The sequence below is a fragment of the Lagopus muta genome, chromosome 10, assembly GCF_023343835.1.
Source record: "Lagopus muta isolate bLagMut1 chromosome 10, bLagMut1 primary, whole genome shotgun sequence".
NCBI classification, from domain to species: Eukaryota; Metazoa; Chordata; class Aves; order Galliformes; family Phasianidae; genus Lagopus; species Lagopus muta.
The window spans coordinates 18,838,204-18,866,159 of NC_064442.1; the positions used below are offsets into that span (position 1 = coordinate 18,838,204).

Sequence of the window (27,956 nt, forward strand, 5' to 3'; positions counted from 1 at the left end):
TCAGAGTGACTTTCGGGATGAGTCCAAGCATGGAAAGCTGCATCAGCTTTGTTAGGGAAGGTCGAGGCAGTGCTGCTGGAAGTGCTCAGGCCCTTCAGAACAACAGGAGCAGTGCGTATCGCTTTTCTGAGAAGTCAGCGAAATCTCAGGTTTCTGATCCAAATCTTGGGCTGCGTCGCTGTGCGTGTGGCAGAGGTGGGGTGTCACCTCATGGAGAGGGGTGAGAAAGCTCCGTGAAGCTTATTGCTTACGAACAGATAGGAGAACTTTTGATATTGTCCTTTTTATCTCTTATACTGGTAAAGAAATGACGGGATCTATTTCAGTCCTCCAAACAATGTGAGTTAATTAGCGGCAACTTGGCTTTCGCTCGTCCCTTTTCTGCCAGTGCATTTGTGCTAATAGGAAATGGATGCCTCTTGTTATTCCTGCCCCGTTTTGTGGTGTGATGAGCCGAGTCCTAAAAATCTTACCGCGAGGCTGACCCTTGTGTCTGCATTTCCCTGCTGGATGCGTCCTTTAAATCTGTAGCAGGAGTAACAGCACACCTGCGCTTTCTTCCCGCACGTCTGGAGGATCCGTGATGGCAGCTCGCCTTGGGAGCCGGCACGTCTGACGAGTGCCATGTCTCTGTGCTTCTGATTAGAAGTGAGAGGTAGCATCTGCTGCTCCTGCCCGACCCGGCGCTGCCGCAGCACACAGAGCAGCCACAGGAGAAAGCAGGGCTTGCTGCCTCGGGCAGCTGCCTGTTGTGGCCAGCGCTGCTGTGCTAATGCGTCTAATTCTACCAGGGTAATGGTGTGCAAGTAATCAGGGAGAAAAACCCACCCCATGGATTAAATCTGCTGATTTTTATTTTATTTTATTGCTGGGTCACCCCTCCACCCCCCTTCCCCGTTTCGTAATGAACTCGCCGTGCCTCCCGGCCAGAAAATCAAACTAATGTTGTTTACTTGTCTTTTTAAATACTTGTTATTGGATTTCGCCGACCTCTTTCTCTGATGGAGAGCTCTCTTGGCCTCGTGCCAGTTGAATGATTGGTCGTAATCTGGAAGCGTTGGGTTCAATTGGTTTATGGAAATGCTCAGGTCCTCCTCACCTGACTGCTGCGTGCCACAGGTGAAGCTGCCGGGTCCTCTGATGTGGTTGGGTGGGTGAGTATTGCAAAATGAGTTCCTCGAGTGGGAGAGATGTATGGCTGAAGTTATTTGGGTGAAAGTTTAACATACTGAATACAAATCTAGGTGACTTAAGTGAGGAAAGTAAGTGGCCTCGCTTCCATAAGATCTTGTAAGGCATTTTTGCATTGAGGTCCGGTGGTACTGGGGAAAGAGCTGTGCAAAAAGGATGGCTTCTCTTTCTGGACCCATCTTTAAGTCTCATAGCTGAGGTTCTGGTATCAGGGGAAATTGTTTTTGTTTCTAGGTGGTGATGGAACACCGCTTACATCTGGTTAGCATGGAGTGCCTGTGGTTCCCTTCTCAATTGTCCTTCTTGTAAATAAAAGGTGGCCATGCAGCCAGCTGTGTTACCTGAGCCAGGCTTTTCCTGGCTTGAGTGCCATCAGCATTGCGTTTCAGTTTCTTCAGATAACACACAGTTGACCTTGGTTGCATCCGGTCCCCTTCCAAGGGCACGGTGGCACTTTGCTGTGTTTGCTCAAGGCTTTGCTCATGGCTCAGGAATCCAACTTGGAGAAGATGCGCTGCGTTTTTTGCTTGGCTTTGTGGGCTCACTTTTGGGGGCCAGGTAACAAGTTTGATGAGTAATTTAGAAATTTATGGATGCTATCTAGTTGCTGCCTGATTTAGAAGTCCTAACAAATCAGAAAGGTAAGCTCAACAAACTTGAAGGCATGTTTTTATAAGCAGCCGTTAACTTAACAAATCTGCAACAGTCTTTTACTTACTGGTGTAAGCAAATACGTATGTGCGACAGCCAGAGGTAGCAGTCAGTGGGTGATTTTGAAACGTTCAAAACCAAAATGTCCTCGGGGGAGCTTTGTATCCATTGCAAATTTCAAAGAGAAGCGAGATCTGCAAGGTGGAAGAGAGCTTTGTCCTGTGTTTGGCACCCCCAGAGCAGCTAACGGTGCGGGATAAGCGCGATTATCCCCCGGCTGCAATTAGGACAAATGCCGCCGCCGAAGCGGCTTTGGGAGCCTCTGGGTGGTAAATGCATGAGCAGATGTCCAAGAAACCCTTCTGCAGAGCTCGCTGTGCACAGCTCCTTGTCTCCATGGTGTTTCTGCCCAGGACGTGGGGTTATCTTCGACATTTGGATACTCTTCTCTTGCAGTCTCATCTAATTTCTGAAGCCATCTGAGAATGCTTGACCTTTCATGGCGCAGGCTGTGTGAGCCGTGTGCTCTGTTTTCCATTTGCTTTAATGCCCTTTTTAAGGATAGATCAGGTCAGGATTTCACGTTTCTGGCCGAGGATGAATCTGTTCTGTTATTGGATGGAGTGAGCTGGGATGGAAAAGCATGTCTTCTGCTGTGGTTTTTAATGTTGCTCTATTCTAATGAAAAAAATATGCCTTCCAATGGAAAGAAGTAGTTGCTACCCTCCCACCTCCCTTGTGCCCTCTTATTCTGGATGAAAAATAGCCTTCTGAAGACCAGGACGACATGTGGAAGCTTACAACAGTCAGGCTGGGAGGAGAAAGCGAATCGTTTGTGCCGGTTTCAATTGAATACTCTCAGTTCAATTTGTGCCTGCTGAAGCATGGAAATCAGTCCATTGCCAACTTGTGATTGTTGCCATTTTTTGGTTTCTCTGGAGATCAAGCAACAGTTCTGCAGCTTCCGCGTGAGAGAGGGTTTGTTCAGTTGCTGTTATTTTTCAGAGAACGTGGTGAGACTGGGGTCGTTACCTTGATCAGCTTTATTCTTACCTCACTGGATTGAGTGATTTTTCCAGAGCCCAGAATGTACTTCTGAGTTTTATTTATTCGATAGCTGCATTCCACTGCTGGCATCACTTCTGCTGAGCCCCAGCTTGGCCGTTTAAGGCAGACACCAATCTCCAAGTGCAGAGATGGGCTTATGAGCTGAGCCAGGCGCTGTTTGTGGCTGCTGCCCAGAAGGAGGAGGTCCGGATGCTTTTTCTTCCTAACGTTTCTCAGTGATGTATCATTAGCAAAAGGTGTGTGAATGCCAATAAACCTCCCAGTCTGGAACAAGCCAGAGGGCTTGCATCCTAAAATACGCATTTTACGATGGCTGTGTTACAACCTCTGCTGTAGATACTTGATCATTTGTGGCTTTTTTCTTTGAGAAGGTGATTTCTATCGTGTTGCTTCACTGATGGATGCATCAGCTCCCCAGTACCAGTCCTGCTGAATTCCTGCAGCCTATCTTTTCCATCTCAGAAAGCAGTAACTTGATAACCTCGAGGAGAGGCTGAGCTGCAGCTCGATCAGGCCTTGGAGTTCCCACTGCAAGCTCCCCTCCTCGCTTGGCTGCGGGTTTGCCTTGCAGAGCTTGCCGTGTTTTGTTTGGATGCTGTGGCTGATCTCTGACAGGCCATCCGTAGCACTTCGCCTCTCAAAACAAACACCACGCACATGTAGGAATTTTTCCTTTTCCTGCTCATTTTTTTAGAATAAAGTCTTTCTCTGTGATGTTCTGATGCTTTGGTTTTAACCAAACAAATAAGCAGTGAGCCTTAGTACTTCCTATCTTGCTGAGTGTAACAACCTAGCTAATTAAAACTCTTAATTAAGTGAGCCTTTTCTGTGGGCTCGCGGGCGGTTGGCCACATCAGGATTGTGCAGTCTCTGTGCAGACTTCCTGCTGGCCAGATGTGGATAGATGCAGGGTTGTTTTGGAGACGAGGAGAGCAGTGTGGTCAGCACTTGTTCCTGCCCATGATCTGCAGCAGCAGCTGTGTGCAGGCTGCTTGGTGACATCCCTAGGTGTGTTGTTGATCACGAGGCTCATTTCTGTTCTGTTGTTCCCTATCAGCTTTCGCCATCTCTTAGCTTGCTGTGCCTCAGCACCAAGGAGTTCATCTGCTGTCTGCTGGCATCGCCCGGAGTGCGCACGCTTGGAGGAGCCTGTCTTCTCATGCATCAGTCTGTCACATCCACTTCTCAACAGGCAGCTGTATTTTCACTCTGGACAGGCAGCAGAGGTGGAAACTTTCTCAGTGCGACCATCACCTGTGTGCCTCTGTTTATTAAAGGTAGCACTAATTCCCCGGAATAGCTCCACCTCTGCAACAGGCGGATGCTATGCATTATTAAATGCTTGGCTATCTCTCCCCTGTTATTCTTTCTTTAGATATTAATGTTCTCAAAGAACTCCAAAGCTTGTGTTCTGAGGTGTCTGACAATAACTATATTTAGTGAGGCTGTCATCTATAATTCAAGGTGTTTTCAGTGCTTGTGTTGGGAGAAGGTTTTGTTTGTAGTTTTGTGTCCCGGTGCGTTCACAATGCTCATCTCCACATTTCAAAGCCCCTCTTGTGTTATGGCACTTCAGTGACAGTTTAATTCTGTGATTGAATACATTGTTTTGTGGTTAGCTGAAATGCACCAGTCTATCTGTGCCCTAGCTTGTAAATTATAACCATATGTGGGATGAGTATTTTTTTTTTCTGAATACGGCCTTCAGAGATCTGGGGTTTTTCTTGCACTAGTTGCTGGAAGTCTTCTTTAAAATATGATTCACCCTGCTTGTTTGTTTTGAGGTAGCTGAGCAGACCTGGCAGTTTAATATTCCTTCTCCTGGTGGCACGTTTCTGAATGCTTTACAATAGGCAGTGCTTCTAAAACTTCTGTGTTTTGGTGGTGGTGAGGAAGGAGGAGGACTTGAAGGACCTCGATCGACGTCCCACTCTTTAAAGTGTGCTCTGCTTTATTTGGTCAACGATCACGGTAACGTTAAGAAATAGCAAGTGATTTTCCTCTTGGTTCTTACACTGCAGCTGCTGGATGCCATGCACTGAGCTGCTGGGCTCCAAATGGGACGGATGTGTTGGGACAACGCGCAGTGCTGTCTCTCGCGTAATGCAAACTTTCAGTCCAGCCAGGAGCAGCTGGTTGTCTTCTGGCCAGGCTGCGGTTACTGCTGCTGAGGGCTGACTTTCATTTGCTGCAGAAGAGATTATTGTCTTTTGGGAAATGATTTCATCGGCAGATTGCGGACGGGAAGGTGGAACGAGCAGAAGTGGCAAACAGGAAGGCAGAGCGCAGGCGCTCAGCTGGGGACTGCCTGCATTCGTAGTGCTATGGAAATGCATTGGAGGATCTGGAAAGAACCTGGATGGATGGTGTCCAAGCCTTGTTGATTTGTATTTCGGAAGTGAAAGTTAGAGCAGAAGAAACTGCTGCTTGGAAATGACATTTGCAAGAGTGCTTGGAGAGGAGGGAAAGTAAATGCGGCGGCAGCCGCTGGGATTTGCTGATGGCTTAAGCTGAAGGTCTTTGGTGCCTCTGAGCGCCCACGGCTCAAATCAGAGACAGATGGAGCAGGAAAGGGTTGTGGGTTTGTTTTTTTTTTTAAGCTCTAGATGTTTAAACTTCTATTTATTGGAAGGTATGTTTTACCTAAGATGTTTAAAAAAAAAAGAAAGTGGCTTAAACTCCATGAGAGTTGCACTTTATCTTTGGTTCTAATCTTGGAGTAGGCATTAGCAAGATGTATTCTATCAGTAGGAGAGTTGGAAATGTCTCCTTTACAGAAGAGCAAGCTCTTTTTTGAGGAGTCTCTGGGATCAGATGGGTAGTAATTTTTGTGCAGCGTAGTAAAATTGAGTTAGGAACACTGCAGTATTTTATTGAATAAGGTTGATAGATAAAAGTTTTCTGTGAAGAAGCTGTAAAACCATCCCTTTTTCACCACTGGTTGCCGTCCTTCACGCTCTGCAACATAAGGGGTGAGACCATCAGTCATGAAGTTACAGCTTCTCCAGCCCTATTGCACTTCAGCTTGGCCCTGCGCTCAGGTTGTGTTACCTTCTGCCAGATGACATCAACGTCCTTAAGATCTGTTGGGGAAAAAAACAAACATCCCAAGCCTCAAGTTATCACGATGATGCTGTTCAAGAATGGTAAATTACTTCTTGAAACTAGCATACAGCAATCTGTAGGTTTTTTTTCCCCCTGCTATTTGATTCAGTTACCTTGTGAAATGTTCTAATGCAGCGTTGCAGTGACATTTAGCTACTACTGTAATGCATTTGTATGAGATTTACAGCTCCTGGACAGGCATGCCTCATCTTTGCCCAGCTCTTCTTTCAGGTATTTGTTCTGGACGAAGTGTGCAGCCTCCTCTGCTGAAGCTGTGGTCGAATCCCTCAGCCAGTTTCTCCTGACACTGGGGCCTGCAGGGCTGGTGAGGAGATGCAGGATTCATCATTTCCCAGGCTTTTTTTTATTTCTTGGGTTCTTCTAGGATAGAAGCATCTTGTACTCAATGCCTCTGTAATCCCTGAGCTGTGCAAAAGGTATTCTCTGGGACTGTTCTGGGGCTGGTGAGCATCCTCAGCATGATGCTTGGCAGTGCCTCTGTGCTCCAGCGCTTCTTATCCTTCATTTTTAGCAGGTTCCATAAGACTTTTAGTGTAAATGCTGTTTTCTTCACATTCACAATCTGAACACTCTGGCTGCTAACAAAAATATGTGTAATACAGGCACACTTCCTGAGATGACAGAATGATAGAATCCTTGGAGTTGAAAGGGACCCTTAAAGGTCATCCAGCCCAACTCCCTTGCAAGGAACAGGGATGTCTGCATGTCGATCGGGTGCTCAGAGCCCTGCCTGGCGTGGCCTTCAGTGTCCCCAGGGATGGGGGAAGGAATAGGAAGGTGCTGTGTTTGAGTTCATAGTTCTTCAGCAAATAATCCTGGGATCTATGATGGCTGTGTTAAAGGGGAGCATCGGCACACTTCTTTTGATTTTATCCTTTATTTTTTCTTGGCTGCACTTTCCAGCCCTTGTGGTCCTTTGGGTTTTTGGCTTCTGAAGACCCAAACCCACTCTGTCTTTTCATCTGTGGTCGCTCTGATTTAAAGTTAGAAGATAAACTGTAGCATTACATGGATAACCTTCTATTTCTCAGACTTCTGACTTTCATAAACTAGGGAGCACTGCAGAAGAAAGGACCCAGGAAGCAGCTGGAGAGCAGGGTGCCCAGTGCCAGCTCAATCACCAAGCATCCCTGGTCAGAACAGAGCTTTTAGTGGTGATGCTCACATGCTAAGTACTCAGCATCGGTGTCCTTGCTCGCTCTGATGTGATTTCATAGATGAAGTAGAGGGAGGGGCCATGGTGAGTATCAGCTGGGAAATGCTAACTGCTGGGCGTGTGCCATGAGAAAGCAGGCTATTTTAGTGCGTGGAGTTTCAGGAGAACTGTAGCATTTCCAGGAACCAGGCTGCAGTGACTCAGTTTGGGATCCGAAGAAAGAGGAACATCCGTGGCCATCGGTGACTTGCTTTGTTTGCACCACACTTCTCGCCTCCCAGCATCATGCAGAAAGCCTGTGACGGAAGTAGAGATGGAAATCACTTCTCCCATTCAGTTTCCTCCATCACAAGACCTCAGCATGCCTTCCTGCGGGCCCTTTTTGCTCCGTGTTAGAGAGCCTTCATCTATGCCTACTGCAGCTTCTCCAGCGAGCAAGGCAGGAACCCTGCAGACAAGAGCTTCATTCACAGCGTGGCTGTGATTAATTCCTTGAACACTGATTCATTCTCTGCACAGAAGGTGCTTTGACCTTAAGGGGAAGAGTAAGCGATTGTGATATTATTCATGCCTTAAGTCAGCTCCCTGTTCATAGGAGCCATTTTCACCGGCCTCTAGGAACTGTTTTGCAACAGTTTTTCCTGTGGGTTTTTTTTTTTTTCCTTTCCATTTTGTCTTAGAAAAAAGGTCTGCTACAGCCCAGCAGATTTCCACGCAGTACATCAGCAAGAGGATGGTTAAGGGGTGGCAGTGTCCTGGCTCTGCTTGGAGCTGCTAGGAGAAAGGCTGTTGAGTGGCATTCATAGCTCTTGGACCACAGGGGAATAGCAAAACCTCAAAATGTTGGGTAATTCTGGGATTTGAAATCATCTGCTGAGGTATTCTGTGTATCCACAGGCCTCTTAAATAGGAAGAATTGTAAGATTCAAGCATGGCAAACAGGGTGCACCTCAGGAAGAGAAGAAAGACCTGCATTGCACAGCAGGGCAAGTGCTGCTGTCGTGGAGAAGCTTCCATGCGGCAAGCTGAAGTGTGGGTCTCTGTGTAGGACAGAGGTGAATAATCAAGTTGCTGAAAGAAGTGATGAGCAAAAAAATAAAAATAAGGGAAAACAAGGCTGAGATGACATCTCTCAATTTTCAAGTCAGTGGAAAAGCTGGCGAGCTTAGGGACAGCTTATGAAGGGTTCTCATCCTATGTCAGGTTGCACTCAGTAAGGGCAACCATGAGTCTTTGGGAACTGTTGACATGGTTTTAGCTGTGTATCCACAGCTGCTTCTTTCATATTCTGGGCATCTTACTGAGGGGCTCTGTGTACTCCTGACCCCCAAGGCATGGTGGTGGGGCTGACCTCTGCTTGCAGAGATACTTTCACTGCCTTCCCCTCCTCCCTTACCAGGGATGGTGCTTAGTGCTGGCCGAGCACGGTTTCTTCTCTTGTTATGACAATATCAGCCACAGAAACAGCTTGTGATGTTTATGAGTCTGCCCTGGGTTGCAGGGATCGAGGGGTCATTTACAGAATTGTTTGGGTTTGCTATGGGGTGGGGAGTGAAGGGTCAGCACTTTTGCTTGGTGTCTCTGGTGTTGTGTTGCGTTGGTTCCTGCTTGACATCTGTCAGTCCAGGTATGCTCCTCTGGAATTTGTACATGAGGGCTTTTCTCTGTATACAGAGAATCCTGGAGCGCTTATTTCTTTGCTGTCCATGTTTGTTCTTCCTTCTGAACTCCATTTGAGCTGTGATTGCAAGCCAGCACTGAAACACTCAGAAATCTCACTGGTCCTCCCCCACCAATACCCAGGTGCAGACGTGGTACTTTCAGGCAGCAATGCCCATGTACCTACAACCTGAGGTTCTTTGGGCTGTTCCGAGGTAGATGATTAAGTTACAATATTCATTTTTCTATCATGAGAAGAGGAAAACCTTCCTCTCCTCATGATAGAAGAGGATAAGCAAAGAAGAGAAAGGCTGTTAGAAGAGGAGGATTAGCATTGTACTGATGTCTGAATGAACTGGTTTGTGGAACTGCACGCTGGATGACTGAAACATTGCATGTTTTTATAGATTTTTTTGTTCATAAATTAAGGAAAATACCCTTGTCTTTCTCTTCCCTGTGCAAGGAGACATTTGGCATCATGGCGGGCTTTTCTGCCTTTCCTGGATGCCATAGTTTTGATGGCACCAGCTGTGACAGATGTGCCAGTCCGGTACCAGCTCACTGTTGGGGGTTGCTCTGTCTGCCTTCTGTTGCTGCCGAAGAGAAATTCAGAGAGCTCATATGCCAGTAAATTCAGATTAAGCAGTGCAGCACGTTTCAGTGTTCAGCCTCAGATTAAGTTATCTGCTTGAGGAGTTTCTGCTGCACACGGTGTGCATCCTGGTGCAGGGATGCGGCTCGAGCAGCCGAGGCTTTGCAGTTGTCTGAGGATTAGGAAAGGGAAGCAAGTTTCTCTATTTTTGTAGTTACTCCTCGCTGTTACTGTAAATGAACTTTGCTTCCAGAACTGCCCCTCTAGCAGCCTCAGCTCTGACATTGCTCTCTTTTCTTTCCAGTCCTCCAGTATTTGGCAAGCCCTGGCCATCATTTCAAGCTTTAGCTGTCTCGGATTATTTATAGCGGGTACTGATGCTTCCAGTGGACAGCTTATTTTGGCTTGTTGCCACGTGCTGCTTACATTGTCCCTGAAAAGGAAAATACTGAGATATGTCTTTCTGAGCAGAAAAGCAGGAAATAGCACAACTGAAAGCCTGCACTTGTGCTCTTTGTGGTGATACATAATCACAGAGGCTCCAGACTCCTTTCTCCCTACTTTTTTGGACTTCCCAAAGGTAACGCAGCCATTCTCACTCATGTGGTGTTGCTTAGAGTATAAAACTTGCTTCAGAATGCACTCCCTAATACAAAAGCACTCCCAATATACTACTGCATATATATTTTCTTTAAGAAAGCATGTTTGCTACCAGCGTTTAACTGCCTTAAACTTTAACCACGTTGTGATTGCCTGCAGTGTAGATGTACACCACCACTTACTTCTCAGCATATACTCGAGGCCTAGCTGACCATCATAAGACGTGTTTTCTTTCAGCCAGCTGGTCAGCACGTTATCATTGTGACTTTTATGTGGGATCCTCTGCTCCTAAATATCTGTAAATATGAATCTGCTTTGTAATGCAGGAGGGTACGAGGCTCAGTTCGCAGCCTCGCACTTGGGAGATCATGCTTTGTATGTTGTAAAACTCACTGCCCATGTGAGCTGTGTCAGATGCTGAGCAGAGCCAGGCTCCTGTCCATCGGTGGCCGCAGGCAATTACCTTCATTAACATTTCTGTGACCCGGCGTAATGCTCCAAGACGTGTTTAATGTCATTAAGAGTAAATCACGTAGTGAGCCTTGTGGGGATTTATGGGGCTCAAATTAACACCTCTCCACTTTCCCACCTCGCCAAATTTCGTTGTGCCGGATGGAAGCGCGGGGCGTTGGGTGCTGCGGGAGGCTGGCGCTTGGCTCTGCCTTCTGGCAGGCTCAGAGCTGTTTGGGTGCAGGTGATGTTTGCTGTGCTGCTGGGGCCATGGGGATTCAGCTCCTATGGGGAAGAAAAAAAAATCCTGGGCAGAGGGGCAGGCTGCTTTACTGAGCTTGTGAGTGTGCAGGGCAAGGAGGAGGCAGCGTGGAAGGAGGTTTTGCTCAGTGATTGACTTAAAGCATTGTTTGCAGCTCTCACGTGAATCAGCAGCCTTTGATAGGCTCAGATAACTTGAATAAAAATAGCTGACCGTCTCGTGTTAAGCTTTGAAGGAAAGTCTCGATGAGGAATTACTGAGCTTAAGTGTTTTTTCCTCCTTAAAGAGAAGCTGATACCAGAGGCTCAGAGCTGGACAAAGAAAGCCCAACGCAGCGCAGAGCTGACATCATCCCTGCTGCATCTGTGCCTATCCTAAACCTATAGCAGAGCAGCTGGAGTGCTTCCCAGTGCATAATATATGTCCTGCTACCAAGCAATGCGCCGTGTAGCCATGCCTGATGTATTTCACTGTGACATATTAATTTCTCTGCTTCGCATAGCGTGTGGCTAGGGATAATATACTTCATGAAATATGGGAGTGAGAAACAATGCAATGGTAGAACGTAAAATAATGCTTTTCATTTGGGGATATTGGAAATGTGTGCAAGGAATTAAATATCCCAGTCTCCAGCGGTGCGGTTCTGAGTACTGATGGTAGTGTTGGGACACAAGGACAGGGGGAGTGTTTGAAAGGAGTACCAATGCCCAGTTCCAAATACCTGGAGCTCAGGAGCACCCCAGACCCAGTGTGGGTTCTGACACTTCTTTTAACCACACTGAGCTTGATGCTCAATGAAAAGCTCAGCACAAGCCTGGACATCACGCAAACCTTCATCTATATGAAATTTCACCTCTCTTCTGTCTCGATAGTGGAATTACATGAAGATCTTTGAGGGGAATTTTGAGCTCGTTGTGACTTGCTGGGGCGCTGAGGACCTCTGGCTCTGGAATGGCATTTATTTGGGGCTGATGGTGGGGTGTCTCGTCTTCTTGGGGATGAAGTCCGAGAAGTTTCCTATATTTGATGTTTCAGCACCAGAGGTTTGAGTTTTGTGGGTTATAGGCAGTATGAGAGAAATAAAAATGCATGAGTGAGTGGGCTGTGATGTGTCATGCCTGCTGTAAGTGTGGACACGTAAGGTGGACTTGGTGGATGCAGAAGTGCCACTGTTAGAGCCCTGATGGGTTGGGAGAAAAAGGCTATATCCACTGCTGTGGGGTTATGGCTCTGGGGCAGGGAGGAGGTTCCCAGGAGAGATGAGTGGTCGTTTTGTCTTAATGCAAAGCAGCTGAGATTTGAGAGTGTCAGGCACCCTAACAGTACGCAGTAATGTGGTGATTTGTATCACAGGCTGGATTTCAGAGCAGCGGTAGGGGTGGGTAAAAGAAACCAGTGTGAGATCCTCCTTCTGTTAGCGCTGCAGCAAAGCTTATCAGCAGTTTCGATTCTTGAACTGGTGAAGGAATTAAATCTATTTCCAGTCTGAGACAACTTGAACCTCATGAGAGCTGAGTCACGGGTGGTTTTTGAACTTGTGACTAGGCAAATAAATCATTGTTTCAAGAGTCATTTTAACTGCTTGTCAGAAGGGCCTTTGAATTGACAGGGAAAGCGTTTTCTGCTTGGCTGGGACGTGCCCTTAAGGTGGCTCACTAAAGCTGCTTAAGCTGGCATTTTAAATTTAAGGTAGGATGAGTTCTCTTAGAGGCTCTAGAAAATCCATAGTTTATGTGCAAAGGGAAGTCAGTGTTGGGAGAACCAAAGTTTTCCAAGGTCATGTTTGGATGATGCTTGCCTTAGGTTTGCATGAAACTTGTAAGCATAGAAATAGAGGCACTAACTCTCATATGAGCTATTTGGTAGTGATATTTGATGAAGCTGAAGCACCTTTTGGCGTGAGCACTGTGTCACTGCTGGTTCAGCATGCTGTCTGGTGTGTTGTTCCCAAAGGAATACTTTTTGTGTTGATTTTATTCTTAGTAAAAATGAGAATGCGTGGAATACCAGGGGGGCTGCTTGCATCTTTGATGCCTCAGGGCCAGGGAAAAACTTGCAAAAGGTTGAGGTGATGTGGGTGGCTCTGTCTGAATAGTGGTGAGCCTGAATCACAGAATCACAGAATGGCCTGGGTTGAAAAGGAGCACAGTGCTCATCCAGTTCCAACCCCCTGCTGTGTGCAGGTCACCAACCAGCAGCCCAGGCTGCCCAGAGCCACATCCAGCCTGGCCTTGAATGCCTGCAGGGATGGGGCATCCACAGCCTCCTTGGGCAGCCTGTTTCAGTGCCTCATCATCCTCTGGGTGAAAAACCTCCTCCTAACATCCAACCTAAACCTCCCCTGTGTCAGGTTAAGGCTGTTCCCTCTTGTCCTATCACTATCCACCCTTGTAAGCAGTTGTTCCCCTTCCTATTTATATGCCTGAAGTGGGCAGCATTTGAGCTTAACCTCTTTCTCCGTTTTCAGTGTTGATAGCATGATGACCTGACAACGTCCAGGCCCGTCCCAACTATGCAGTGCAGGTACTGATGGGAAAGGATCCAATATGAGTGTGAATGATGTTGGAGGCAGACGACGCTTTGAAGACAGCGAGTACACCTTGCACATCTACCCCGGGAGCATCGCCGAAGGGACCATCTATTGCCCCATCACCGCCCGGAAAACCTCCACTGCTGCCGAGGTGATCGATTCGCTCATCAATAAACTCCAGCTCGAGAAAACAAAATGCTATGTCCTCGCGGAAGTGAAGGAGTTCGGTGGGGAGGAATGGATCCTCAACCCCACCGACTGCCCGGTCCAGCGCATGATGCTGTGGCCTCGCATGGCTCTCGAGAACCGGACGAGCGGCGAGGATTACCGCTTCCTCCTGCGGGAGAAGAACCTCGATGGTTCCATCCACTATGGCAGCCTGCAGTCCTGGCTGCGGGTGACGGAGGAGCGCCGCAGGATGGTGGAGCGGGGCTTCCTGCCCCAGCCACAGCAGAAGGACTACGATGACTTGTGCGGCCTGCCTGACTTGAACGAGAAAACGCTCCTGGAGAACCTCCGGAACCGCTTTAAGCAAGAGAAAATCTACACCTACGTAGGCAGCATCCTCATAGTTATCAACCCATTCAAGTTTCTACCTATTTATAACCCTAAGTATGTCAAAATGTACGATAACCATCAGCTGGGCAAGCTGGAGCCCCACATTTACGCCGTGGCAGATGTGGCCTACCACGCCATGCTTCAGCGCAGGAAGAACCAGTGCATCGTGATTTCAGGGGAGAGCGGCTCGGGGAAGACGCAGAGCACAAACTTTCTGATTCATCACCTCACTGCCCTCAGCCAGAAAGGATTTGCTAGCGGAGTCGAGCAGATTATTCTTGGAGCTGGACCAGTGCTTGAGGTAAGATGGAAATGATAGCAGTGTGGAAAGTTTCTCATGGTGTAAAAAACCCAAGTAGTTGCGGTTGTATTACGAGGCTGCCTGGTAAATGCTGATAATAGAGTGAGTTACAACAGGATGAGCAGTAACGGGAGGTTGCTTTTCAGCCTGGAGAATACTGCATGATTCAGGAAAGGGAAAAGAATCACAGCAAATGGCTTCAGCAAGTTCATTAGTGCGTTTGTTTTCGCCCTTCATACCCTTTCATGAATTGCCAGTAGCCTTTATTTTGTACGTTGCAGACTGAATTTGTGGCATTGTAGCATGTAGGTATTTTTTTTTCTATGTGCTTCACTGAGCTGGGGGATAGTTCAAGAGGAATTTTAATAGCCAACAGTTTATTTTCTGGTCATCAGTACCTAGCTTATATTATATGTTATTTTCTGAGGGCTTTTCTGGTAAGGAAATGAAGTAGAACGAACCGCAACGTTACCTTTACAGATATGGTAGTCTAAAGGTGGGATACAGTAATTCATTCTTTGATTTGCTTTGAGCCTGTTGTGTAATTCGTTGAAATAGTTTTCGCTAGAGTTGTCATTTTTTGTTATTTCTGAGTGAACTTTCATCTGTTTGTTTGGGAGTATCCTAATTCCTGGCTGGTGTCTCGGAATATGTTGGCCATACTTCCTGCAGCACTGCAAGTGTTCTGGCAGCTGCAGGCAGTGATAGCAGCTCTCCCTGTCTGCATACCACCGGTGAGCCCGAGGACTTGGGCTCTGGGCACTGTGGGTTTGGGGAATCCTGGCTGCTGCTCCTTTTGCTTTTGGGGCAGAACTCTGCATTCCTTCGTTCTGGCAGCTGCGCTTCTCTTGTTGCACTTCAGCTGCTTCCAGGTCGCTCCGAGGTTGGGTTAATCCAGAATTTCTTCTGGTCTGCCAGTTCTATTCAACGCAGTCACAAATCAAGTAGCCTTACAGATAAGATATGCATACCTCTGTTTTTCCTTCACTTCCTAGAATTGCCTTAAAAAGGGATCTGCAGAGAGGATTGGCTGTGAGGGCTTGTTACCTTGAGAACAGTTTGCAGGTTGACCTCTTGATTCCTTGTGTTTGTGGTGGCTGCTGAACATCTGTATCATTTTTCCTCTTTCTTCATTCTTTTCCCTTCCTTTAGAAGCCTCCTTGGATCCTCTTTTTCTTCTGTTTATCGAAAACAAAATTGCATTTATCTCAGGCTTGCCTTTTAAGAGACAAGTGCACAGCGATGGACGTGTTGGTGCTTCGACTTTGGATTTTGAGACCAGAGCACAGCAAATAAGAGGAGCTCATTCCAATTTAGTACCCTGCCTGCTTGCAAAACACTTGCAAGAGCACAGCCTGTTCCTGGGAATCGCTCTGCAGCCACGCTCGCAGGGAGGGAGCGGAAGCACAGCGAGCGCAAGGTTTGCTGCAGCTTTGCTATTTTCCTGCTTTACCTTTTGGAATAGCCCAAGGCTATTGTTTTGGAGCTCTTTTCTTGCAGAAGTCATTACAAGATTCCGGTGAGCTCTGTCCAAGCTGTGCTTTCCAAGGCAAGCTGTTACTGTCATCTGAATGCTGTGGTGTTGTCCAGGAGCTGGGTGCAGGGGTGCCTCCTTCTGATGCGCATCTGACATAAGCCTGAAGTCTTTTCCCTTTTCCTAATAGATTCAGTGGGCAGACTTGCTTTGGAGCAGTGCTTTTCAGAGTGGCTGTGCAGGGCTGTTTCACTCTGCTGGCTGACCTCAGTCAAATCCCATCACTTGTGCCTAGTTCTGGCATCTGTGAAATGATGTAATTCTCTGTTCATTTCATGTTAAATGATATTACCTAAATACCACATGTTTTTTTTTAATAAAGACAAGGTTTGAGTTGGTTTGAATAGGTGATTTTCTTTGCATTTTTCTGAATTGTTTCCCATTTCCTTATGTAGCCTGTTTACCTATGGAAGATGGCATTTTCAGCAGGGTAGCAGTAGAGCTGGATTGCCAGAGAGCAGAACTCCTGCCGTAGTTAGTTCCAACACTGAGCTTCTCAGATTCAGATGTTCTACATAGATATCAGAGGAACAACTGCCCGTGCAGTTCTGTTTCCAATACACTTCATGCCATGCCTTAGGTGAAAATTTCATTGTGCTCAGCTTGATGCTCCATCAGGGATGTGGAGTGCATAGCTTCACTGCTTAATTACCATATGGATTGTTGCTTTTCATTTAGATGCCAGCCCTGATGTTATTTAAGAAGGCATCGACGAAGCGTGCCAGGCGTTTTGCACGTGTGGTTTGTGTGTATGTCCTTCAGTGAAACACTCCAAGAGTTGGACATTTTTTTTAGAGAGAGAAATAGGCAACATATAGAAGAAGAAATGTTTTCGCTTTCATTCTCATTCCAAAGGAGGTTTGCTCTCCAAAAGTGTTGTTATTGCAGGACTTCCAGTTACTGGTGTGTCTCTCCTGTAGTGACTCCAGGGCTCCTGTGAAATAGTTGAACTCTGTGGAATAAACACCATCTGCCAATGACTCTCCTCTCTTTATACTGCACTGCAAATTGGAGATGTTTTGTGTGTGTTCAGTGGTCCTTTACTGGTGGCCACCAGTTTTGTAGCAGTTACCTCCAACTTACACATCTGTTTGTATCACAGAATCACAGAATGGCCTGGGTTGAGAAGGACCAAATAATCATCCAGTTCCAACCCCCTGCTGTGTGCAGGTCACCAACCAGCAGCCCAGGCTGCCCGGAGCCACATCCAGCCTGGCCTTGAATGCCTGCAGGGATGGGGCATCCACAGCCTCACGTTCAAACCACTTTGTGTTCTGTCCCCAGTCAGATGCAGGGATGGGTTTCTGGTTTTCCTGTGCAGTGTTCCTGGTCCTCATACATTCAGCTTCCCGAGCATTCAACCCCTCTTGGTGGCATCATTCACTGCCTTAGTTCACCATACCCAAATATGCACAGCTTCCAGTCCAGGTGCAATGGTCAGAAAGGTCAGAACTGCTTGGCCAGAACCATTTAAGCGTGGCATAAGGAGCTGCATGTGAAGCATTCCTTCAGCACCCACCAATTCTGAGTGCTTGGGGAACAAGTTGCTCTGGCTTCCCAGCTCTGAACCAGCAAACTGAGCTCCAAAGGTCATGCTTCTATCCAAAGGAAGATTTTTAATGGTGCATTATCTCTGCAGTGGGAAAGTTGGTCGGGAGAAGTTACGGGACCCACTTTGATTCCCAGGTGCTTGAGGTGGAATATTTAGCTACAGCTCAATCATATAAAAGCATGAGCTTGTCCTGGATTAGCTCTCTCTCTCTTCCATCCAAATAAGAGATGAAAATACCAACCTGAAGACGGGATGGGATGTGAGTTATGAAGGTGAAGTTAACGTTTCAGGTAAGCGCTGATAGTTCAGGTGCTTATTACACCTGATGAGCGATGGACATTTTTCTTGCAAAGGAGCCCTTATGACCTTCTGTGCTGGGGAAAAACCAGGAAACCTGGGTCTCCCATCTTTCTTTTTGAACTCTTAACGTAAAGAACGTGGTGCACGCCGTGACACACCATGCTGTGGTTTTTTAGGCAGGTCTTGGTTGTGTATTGAGGCATCCGTGGGTCTTTAAACTTTTGGGGGTATATCTGTGCAAACTGATGCAAAATAGCTTTGTAAACAATACATGTGTGTTTTTACAAAGCATTTAATGGGCAAATGCAAGCTTAAACTCTTTGTGAGATGGCAGTAAATCGGCTCTCAGCAGGAAGGTAACAGTGGTAGAAATCCCAGAAAAGCTGACCGTGTTTGAAATCTCATGTAAGGAGTAATGCAGGAGCATTTTCTCACTAACTGTCATTTTGCTCCGACTAGTATCGATTTTCAGGACTTGTTTATGACAATTGTTTAAATACTGTTTTCCCTTTAATTAAAGGAGTTAAAGCCTCAAGATGAGCTTGATATTTTATTGATATTTTCATGGTTTTACACCTTTCAGTAGAGGAGAGTTCCTGTGTTGCCCCCAGCCACCAGGACCACCAGGTGCTCTCCTCCACCCAGTGAGGAGCCAGCCGTGTGTCAGCACTGCTGGAAAGGACTGATGCAACTCAATCTATTAAATCAATACATCATTTTTTTAACTTTCAGCATAAACAGAGAAGCAGCAGGTTTCCACACATCCCTGAGAGGTAATGGATGTGCCCGGGTCTCGAGGAGCTGGCACTGGGTTGTTAGGTAACCCGTAGCGATCCCAACATCTTGAGGTCTTGTTTGTCACAAGAAGTACTGCGTTGCAAACTGCAAAAGCCAGACACGTTTTCTAAGCAGCTGTTTGTATGCATCTTCTGAACGTCCCAGCAGGGATTTCTCAATTGTTTAAAAATAATAACAAAAAAATGTTTCAGCCATAGGCTAGTGAACATTGCTGGCTGTGCATAGGAGCTGTTGCTGTCATTCATCCCTGATAGCCAGTGCCAAAAAAAGAGAGGAAGAATGATGGCTTGAGTTGCTTTTGTAAAAGAGCATTCAGTTTTTTGTAGAGGTGCAGGGCTGTGTGCCTTCCCAGTAGGTGCAGATTTGTGTTGGAATCTTAGGAACAGCACTGCAGTCATCTCTTTAATTGAAATTTGATTTTATTTTAAACTTCTGGAGCCATGTTATTACACCACCAGTCCCAGGTGTGCGTGGAAGCTACAGCTTCACTCTTGCAGCCTGGAAGTCTAACAGCCTTCCTTTTTCGTTCTCATTGAATTGTTGGAGGCATATGTAAGCAGCAATTAAAAGCTATTTAAGTAGAGTGTATGAAGCTTGGCTTCAGCTAGGAGCAGGCAGCTCCCCTCCTTGCCTGAGCTGGGAGCTGCCGGCAGCAGCTGGCCGCAGCTAGGTGCAACACTGCTCCCCTGCCAGAGCTGCAGGCTGTGCTTCCAAACGTGTCCAGAGCTGAACAAAGAGCTATTGAGTGGAGAAAAACATCCATTAACTCCAAGAGCTGGGCACGGCCGGACCTGCAGTGCTGGATGTGGAGGAGCTGCTGTCACCAGGAGCCACCAATGCAAAGCTGGGTGAGGAGCATCCTGAGCTGCTCCTCCAGTGCTTTGCAGAGCAGCATCAGTGCTCTGTCAGCAGCATCTTTTCTGTCAGAAAAAAAGAAATGAGATCATCTAGTTTAGTACCCCAGGTCCAATTTTCAGTGTGCTGTTTTTAAGTTACGAGGTTGTACCACATGCCCTGCAGTTTTCCTGTCTTAAAAATGGCTTTGTACGAATGGAAGAGGCAGTGTTGTCTCTTTGCTCGCTTCTTACTGTTTTTAACCCGGCATGTGCCCAGCTACTATTGCTCCTGTGTGCTGTGAATCAGGCAGTGGGTGCTTCATGTTCTCCTCTTCCCGTGCACGGAGCAGCTTGAGGGGGCCTGGCACAGATCGCCCTGATGGTGTCTAAGATGAGAAGAATTTGTGCGGCCTCCAGCAGCAGCAGCACAAAGGAGGCACACAGCGATGGCCCTGCACCGAATGCTTCCCACCAGTGCTTCCCAAATGTGGTATTTTGCACTTTATGCCTCTGTATCAGTGTGACGTTCATCTGCTTCAGCAGGTTTGAATCACTCAGTCATTTTTCTGTGCAGTCTGTGGAATATCCAGATCGACTGCATTGATGATGGAATTTGACTTTTTTTTTTCCCTGCATTATTTGTCATTTTTAAGTCATCAAATATTTCATTACCCCCCCCAGATCTGAAAGTCCATTCTATTACGTTTCACTGACAGAGATGGTTATTTCTGACCTGAAATGACGGCAGGAAAAGTGACTCGTTATTCAAGCAGGCTTATGAGAACCCCCTTTTTCTCCACCTTTAAGAATGGGCAACGATTTTGTTTCCCCAGTGTGGCTGACAAGCAGAGCTTTGCCTCTGCTGGAAGAAGTGCTGTTTGTTGACCCCTATCTCATCTTTCCCTTCCTCCTGTGCTTCTTACCCCCTTGCCACGTATTTTGGGGTAATTGCTTTGTTTTTACCACTCATTCTCAGTTGTCGTCTTCCATGTTTATCTTCAGTTTTCTTTCATTCTTTCAGCGTTTCACCTTTTTCCTCCAGTGCCATAAGTAACCCTGAGTGTCCCCAGCAGGGACTGTGCTTGTGCTTGTGTGCAACCATAGTGAATCCAGGCAGCTTTCAAGATCAGAACTCTTACTCACTGCCACCCTCTGCGTTACTTTGCAGTGATGTTTTGGGGTGTGATGGGCACGCTGTAGGAAGGGAGGCACGCTGCTTGCTTTTGGCTTACAGCTGCATGGCTCCCAGCTAAGCTGAGCCAGAAAGGGGTTCTACTTTCAGGTTTTTGGCAATTTCATAAAAAGAAGAGTAAGTTTCAATTTCCAAGAGTCCAAACCCTAATGACAATCATGGGTAAAGGAAGAATAGAGAAAGAGATTTGCAGTATCGCTTAAGAATTGAAATTGTATTCAAAAGTGAGCATCATACAAACCAAAGCAGGATGGATTGCAGTTACAGCGAGCCATTATTATGAAGAAAGGAAGAGGGAACTGGGCTTGTTTAGCTTGGAGAAGAGAAGGCTCCAGGGAGACCTCATTGTGGCCTTCCAGTGCTTGAAGGGAGCAGATAAACAGGAGGGGGAACGGCTGTGTGTGAGGGTGGATGGTGATGGGACAAGGGGGCTGGTTTTAAACTGACACAGGGGAGGTTTAGGTTGGATATGAGGAGGAAGTTTTTCACCCAGAGGGTGATGAGGCACTGGCACAGGTTGCCCAAGGAGGCTGTGATGCCCCATCCCTGCAGGCATTCAGGGCCAGGCTGGATGTGGCTCTGGGCAGCCTGGGCTGCTGGTTGGTGACCTGCACACAGCAGGGGGTTGGAACTGGATGTGCATTGTGCTCCTTTGCAACCCAGGCCATTCTGTGATTCTGTAATTATTTAAAGTGCATCAGTTGGCTTCATTACAAAGGGTACCTGGAAGCCAAATAATCCACAAGCACTAGTAAAAGAAATAGGAATTTGGGTAATTGTAATCAATTCTGTGTTTTTTTTGTGTGTTTTTTTTTTTAAGTAATATTGAATGTATTTAGTTTAAAATCAGTGATTTCTGGCCAAGATAAAAACAAGAAAACCTGATTATTTTTTGCCAATGTTTTCTAGATCCGTAGTATGTTTGGTGGAAGGGAGCAGGAACAGAGAAATGGGATTCCTGTACAGCATTGATGATAGGGATCACAGAGCTGCAGGTGGCCACAGAGTAGGCAGGTGTACTTAGTTTGTATAACCTTGGGGAAGACTTGTGTGAGTGATGTCAAATGAGAAGGAAGGCAGGTGAATGAAAATGCTCATGTGTGATATGAGGGCAAAACGTTGGAGCCTCCATCTGCCTCAGAGCTGAGGGCTGGCTTAGAAATGTTTCTGGGAGTGTTTGAGGAAGGGGTGATGCTGTGTGCTGGGTGGGATAGTGAGGGCAGGGCTGTGGTCCAGCCTCTGGCTTCCAAAATAATTGAATTTAACAGTGACTCTTGCAATGTCAGTGGTGCCACGGTGTGTCCTGTAAAGCTTCACCAAAATTGAAGAAAAAGATAAAATCTTGGTGGCATCTTTTTGGTTATTATGTTTTTTTTGGCAATGCTGATTCACAGCTGTTCAGCAGCACCACTGCATCCCTCTGGTTCCCTCTGCTCAAGGATGAAATTGAACTGATTTTAATTAAATACAAAATTAGTTTCTCTTTGAAAGAATTACTGCTTCCTTCATACTTAGAGTTAGGAAATGCAGGCTGGCAGGGGCAGATACAGGGGCAGATAGAGGGGGTAATGCTGTGTCCCTGCTTGCTGAACAGTGGGGGTCATCTGTGGGTTTTCTTCCTAAAGCTTTCAAATTTCACTGTGAAACTGCTGATTTATGTGTTGCATTTATATATTTTAGTGGAAGCGATCTTGGCGCTGCAGAAAACCATTCTGAAGAGCAGAAATTGTTGTTTCCAGATATAGATGAAAATGAGAAAGAGCATCTGTTGCATCCCAGTGCCAGGTAGTTAGTGACAGGTAGCAGATACAACAAGGCATTTCCTCCACCTCTGGATAAGCCTCGTTTCATTGGAAGGCTTGTGCTTACTGAGTGCTGCATCCCAGTGCCTCTGCTTCTCTCTGCGCTTTGCATGCGCTGCAAGCTTTGCATTCCCAGTTCCCAGTCTGTACAAAACCTCCTCTGGACTGCAAATGCTCCTCACCCTGCAGATCAGAAGGGCTCTGAAATGAGCACAATGAGGCTTCTTAGAAGGCATTGTTCAGGGCAGAGATAGGAATCAGCTGCTGGTAGGTGGAGTGGGCTGTCTGGTGAAGCTGGGGAAGATTTGCCTGCCTCCCTAGAGCAGGAAATTAAATGTCCCTCTGTGCGAGGCTCGTATCCACTCCTTAATTGAAAATAAACTTTGTGAGCTTTGGAAATAGCATTTTGCAGTTTAGTTTAAGGCTCTGAAAAAGTGGGGGTGTGTTCTGGAGAGCAGTGTCCTTAGTAGTGAAGTAGGTTGTTTGCAGAAGCACAGAATAGCATTGCTGGTGTCTGAGCCCAGCTGTGCTGCAGCAGCAGTGTGCATGAGAGAGCCCTGCAGTCGCTGCTGCCGGCAGGGAGTGATGGCCATGTGATGCATGGCGTGGGTATTTACCTCCTGCCGATTGATCCAACTTTGTATTTCACTGGCATGTCTTTTCGTTCTCACTGCACTTTATTTCCTCATTGCCTCAGCTCCAGCTCCAGCGATGCTAACAGAGGAATGTAGCTGAATTATCTGCCTGAACTCTGCATTTGTGGGCCAGAGTTTTCTTGGTATTTGGAGGCCTCTGGGATGGAGGTAAACTTGCCAGCAGTTCATAAATTTTAGCCAGGCTTTTTACCTTAGTCAGGAAATTCATGTTTGAACTTTATTAAGGGGCTTAAGCTGGGATTCGCAGTGATCTAATCCCAGCGTGCTGCCAAATGCAACGTGCAGCTTTTGCATTTGGTTGCTCTTTTTGTTTTAGCAGCGGTGCCTCGGCTCCCTCCCGTCTCCATCCTGTCCTTCCCAGAGCTCTCAGTCAGCGATGGATCAGCCCCACAAAACGCAATGCACCGATGTGCAGCAAAGCTGGCCTTCCAGGGAAAAGTAAAACACAGAAATGTTTCTCCTCCCTCTGCATCTGAGCTCCAGGGTGTTGATATTTCACACGTATCAAGGGATTGGGCTGCTGAACACGACTCTGCTTTGGAGGTGTCATGCAGGAGGCCAAAGCGATTAATCAAGTAAAACCCAGCGTAGTTTGCTGGGTTGCGGTTTGGCATCCTCCTTCTGAAAAGCATGATGTGAACTTAACTCTCAGGCTTCAGAGGAATGCATACAATAGCAAAAAAAAACCTTTACTCATGTTATGAAAAAGCTCGTCCGTCTGTGTCAGATACCAGAAATATTTTGGAGAGTCATTAGCAATGAAATTTTGTCTGCTATTGCAACTCTTGCGTCTGTTAATGGGAAGGTGAGGTGTTGCTGCTGGCTTGCTTTGGTCCTGGTGAATGCCTGAGTGTGTTTGTGGGTTCATGGCTTACGATTGGGAGTGGAACTGGACATCAACAGCAGCTTAATGTTGGGAGAATTTTAAGTGTTACATCTGTTTGGAAGAAATCCATCCCTGGAGGCATTCGAGGCCAGGCTGGACGTGGCTCTGGGCAGCCTGGTCTGCTGGTTGGCGATCCTGCACATAGCACGGGGTTGGAACCAGATGATCATTGTGGTCTTTTTCAACCCAGGCCATTCTGTGATTCTGTAAAGTGAGTGAATGGCCCACAACGAGAGCTCCATGTTTGCTTGGTGACTGTGATTGCTGTTGTGGTTCTGAGTGTTGCTGGCTGTGTATGTGTTGCCTGTATGCAAACAGGGTCTGATGATTGATTTCTGTGCAGCTAATCTAGCATGACAAGGCTCATTTCCCCATTGGCTTTTCTTTTTCTGCAAATTGAAGAAGCTGGGCCTGTGCTCTGAATTGCAGCTTCTATAATGGCTATCATAGAGTTGATTAAAGTTCAAGAGCTCTACTGCCAGAAGCATTGGATGAGAAGATCTTGAGCAAAGACATTGACAAAGCTTGCAGAAGAGTTAGAAAACGGTGCTTTTCTTGAGAATTATGCCTGAAAATCATGGAATCATGGAAGGCCAGGGTTGAAAAGGATCACAATGACCATCTGGTTCCAACCCCCTGCTGTGTGCAGGTCACCAACCAGCAGCCCAGGCTGCCCAGAGCCACATCCAGCCTGACCTCGAATGCCTGCAGGGATGGGGCATCCACAGCCTCCTTGAGCAGCCTGTTCCAGTGTGACAGCAAAAATCCAGTGAGGTCAGGTCACCTACCATTTTGCCCTTGTGTATAGCAGAAACTTTGCAAATCACTCTTCATTTCGTCTCACTCCTGGCTTTTTACATCATGCAGCTCCATTCCTGATGCAAATGGTGTGGATAAAACTAATATTCCCAGGAGTGTGCTTGGGGTGACACTTCCCAAATCGCCTCGTGCACAAACTGCTTTTTTCATGTTGGAAGTATGGCAAGTGGGCATCCAAGAGCCAGTAAGCCTGCATTAATACTGGGCTTGGTCTGCTTCAAAAGGGATTACAGACCATAATATTGGCATTAATCTGAGCAAGGCTTTTGAAAGTGCTTATGCAGCACAAAGAAACTTTGCTGGAGCCGTTCAAGTCGCGTGCTGCTTTCTCCTTTCCTCAGCTACGAAGGAGAAAATTGAGGTTTCCAGGATTACATCACGATTACGATATTTGTAATAATAGAGATGCAATATAAATAGCCTTATGGCTTGAGTGAAATACGGGGGTAATGAATGGGTGGGCCCTGCTCGTTGCTGCCTTGGTTTTTCCTTCTGGCTCGTGCAGCCGCTCCCTCTGTGGGACATCTGGTTTTCATCTGGTACAGGAAAGCTAAATAATTTCAATAAAGCTGAGAGAAAACATATTGATTTTTTTGGGGGGGGGAAGGGTTCCTATTGATGTTTGCCTGTTTTTCAAGCGGGGCTATTAATTAAACTTATCAGGCCGTGTTATTGACAGGGCGGACGCGTACTTGGATGGGTGAGCGTGTGTGCTGACGGAGCGCACGATTCCAGCACAAGGAGGTCACAGCTCTGGGGTTTTCTGATATTGGCACACGCGAGGGTGTGAATGGAGTAATAACCAGAGCTGGGATTGTGCTGAGCTTTGGGAAACCACCAGTGGTCAGTCCAGCCGAGCGCTCACACGCAGTCACCATGCTGCGCGGCACAGCGGCGTTATTGCGCTGGCAGCGTCCACTCTTCTCAAAGAACGACCCACTCAACGCTGAGATAACATACATCAGCGTCTGCTTAATCTCCACAGCATTAGCAGACCCCTCTGACAAAGTTTTCCAATTGCGCTTTATTGATCACTGGGCTTTTAAAGGGCCCTGAGAGCTGTGCTGTGTGCAAATGGAGTCTCTGTGCTGCCCTTGTGCACTCTAGGAATCTGTAGTCTTTTTTTTCCCCCCTATTTAGGCTGCAAATCTCTTGTAGATCGATGGGATCAGCTGTTTCTGCCCTTGCTGTTTCTTGTTGCTGGGCAAGCTTCATTAAGATAGATTCACGAATGAGCAGAATCGCTTGTATTCAAATATAAACAAACTACGTCAAGTTTTGTGCATTAATTCTGTCTGTCTGTAGGAAAATGGCACATGGTTAGCTGAGATGGCTGTTGAGAGAACAGCTGGCTGTTTGTGCTCCGGCAGCGTGTGAAGCTTTCGGAGAAATGAGGCTGCCCTGACTGTCAGCTCTGAAGGCAGAAGGGGTCCATGGGAGCTGTGCTGAAGTCTGCAGGAGTCATCAGTCTGCATCTGGACTTCAGTGGATGTAATTTTTAAATTGCTTTGTGGTAACGATGTTGAAGGATCTTAAGCAGTAATTTTTCCTGAGAGTTTAATTAAGTCGGTAGCTTTCAATTGGAAATTCAAGTAGTAAAATAGGCTTTAATTTAGAACTAAGTTGTGTACACTGGGAGAAAACACTGCATTTCTACTCTAAGATTTGCTTTGACTTCATGTAGAGTTAGCCAGCTCCACATGTCGTTCTGCTCATGTGCTACCAAAAGCAGTGCTTCTGCAGGAAGGGGCTTGTGGTCGGCTGGGTGCTGGCAACCACTGGTGCTTTATTCACAATGAAATGTTTGCTTCTTGGGTTTGCTTTTGCCCCTTTTGGCTGAACTGAGCAGTGGCCCAATCCCTTTCTGTTTTGGGCTGGGTTGGGAGGTTGTGGGGAGTTTGCACTTGGGTGGGTTGGTAGAGATGTCAGTGTCTGCTTCTGCCTCTTAGAGGAGATGATGTTGTTGCATTTGTTTTTTGGTGCTCCCCAACCCACTTAAGTATGCAATAGCTTATAAATGCACTTATAAATGTGATCTCCTATATAGAGAGCTTCTTTTTACTTTTGGCAGGGGTTCCCTAGTGCACTGAGGAAACACACAGCGTGGGGTTTTGTTTGTGTGGGTTCTCCTACCTGGCCGTTACGTCTCAAGCAAAGGGCTTTCTGAGCAGAGGTGGCTGTGTTTGATGGTTTGGAAAGGACAGAGGCAAATAGAATGGGGAAAAGATTAAAATAAAAAAAAAAAGGAAGCAAAGCAATGACTCTGAAACACGGCATGTTACTGCATCTCTCAAGTTGGAGAAGAATACTGCTGTGTATTTGGTGTTGTCATGTGCTTGGCAGTGTTACTGATGAGAGCCCTTGGTTCCCCACTGGCACTCCTCATCTTGTGGTGCCATGGTCTGACCATTTTAGGCTTCAGAGCATTGGATTTGATGCTTCTTCATTTTCTGCAGCGTGTTTACGTGTGCTTTGCTTTCGGGCCCATTTGGGATTTCAGTCCCATGCAGAACATGTCTCCAGGTGCCGGGCGCAGCAGTGCTGGGATTGTCTTATGGTGATGCTATTGCTCAGCACTTATCTTCACACAGCAGTTTGAGCTACATGCAGCCCTCCAGCATTCATTCTGTCCTTTTCCCCCTTTTTGGTCCCATTTGTGGGAATTTTTCCATGCCTTGTTTCAATTTCCACCTTGGTTTTAATTATTACGGCGACGTCAGTCTAGACAGCTGATGAATTGTCAGTAGATCCTGCGTGCATGGATGGCATTCAAAGGGTCAGACGGGGAAGAAACAGCAGAAAAAGGACTGGCAGAGTAAAAGCCTTGTGGATCTGATGCCAGGGGCCGAACAACCAAAGCATTCCTGAAGCTGAAACCAGGCCAGCGCGAGGTAGGACAGTCGTGCTGTGTTCTGCCCGGTGGGCATAAACAAGAGGAGGAAGGCTGAGCCGTGCCCGCTTAACTGAAAGAAAGGTTTCTTTCTGTGCTTTTCCTTTCTGTCATTTTTTAGCTTCCTTTGCCATTCCTCTTCCTCTCCAACTGCAGGCAGAACTGTGCTGAGGAGAAGCCCTGTTTTTGCACGAGTTTAATTGTTTAATATAGTATTTTGCTTGCTGATTAAAATCAATAAAGAAATGCTTTTAATACACTGTCTTCAAAGACAAAAGATGCAAGCCAAGCCCCCATTAGCTCCCACTAATGGTGTCTTTGTTTTGTAAAGCTGAAGCAGCGTTCCCATGGAGTGCCATCCTCTCCTTTCCTTGCAAATGCCGGTTTGTAGTTCATTTTTCACCAAGTAAGCATAATTAACTGCGGCCCACTCTTTATTTCGATGTGGTATGTACGTGCTATGTAGCTGCCCACTTCCAAATAACAGAGCAAAATGTGGTGTTATGCAGGGTGTAAATTGCACGATTGGAGCTCAGCGCAGGGAGTG

General features: G+C 46.7%; 1 protein-coding gene across 9 annotated transcripts in view; it reads left to right on the forward strand.

Annotated features, from left to right (window-relative positions):
- Positions 1-27,956, forward strand: part of MYO9A (myosin IXA) — a 163,139-nt gene that overhangs the window by 16,607 nt on the left and 118,576 nt on the right. For all 9 annotated transcript variants that reach the window (XM_048956332.1, XM_048956336.1, XM_048956339.1 and 6 more), the window contains one exon: positions 13,223-14,144. In XM_048956332.1, the coding sequence (XP_048812289.1) occupies positions 13,302-14,144 (843 nt within the window). In that variant the 5' untranslated portion in view covers positions 13,223-13,301. Of the gene's footprint in view, positions 1-13,222; positions 14,145-27,956 lie in introns of those variants that run through there.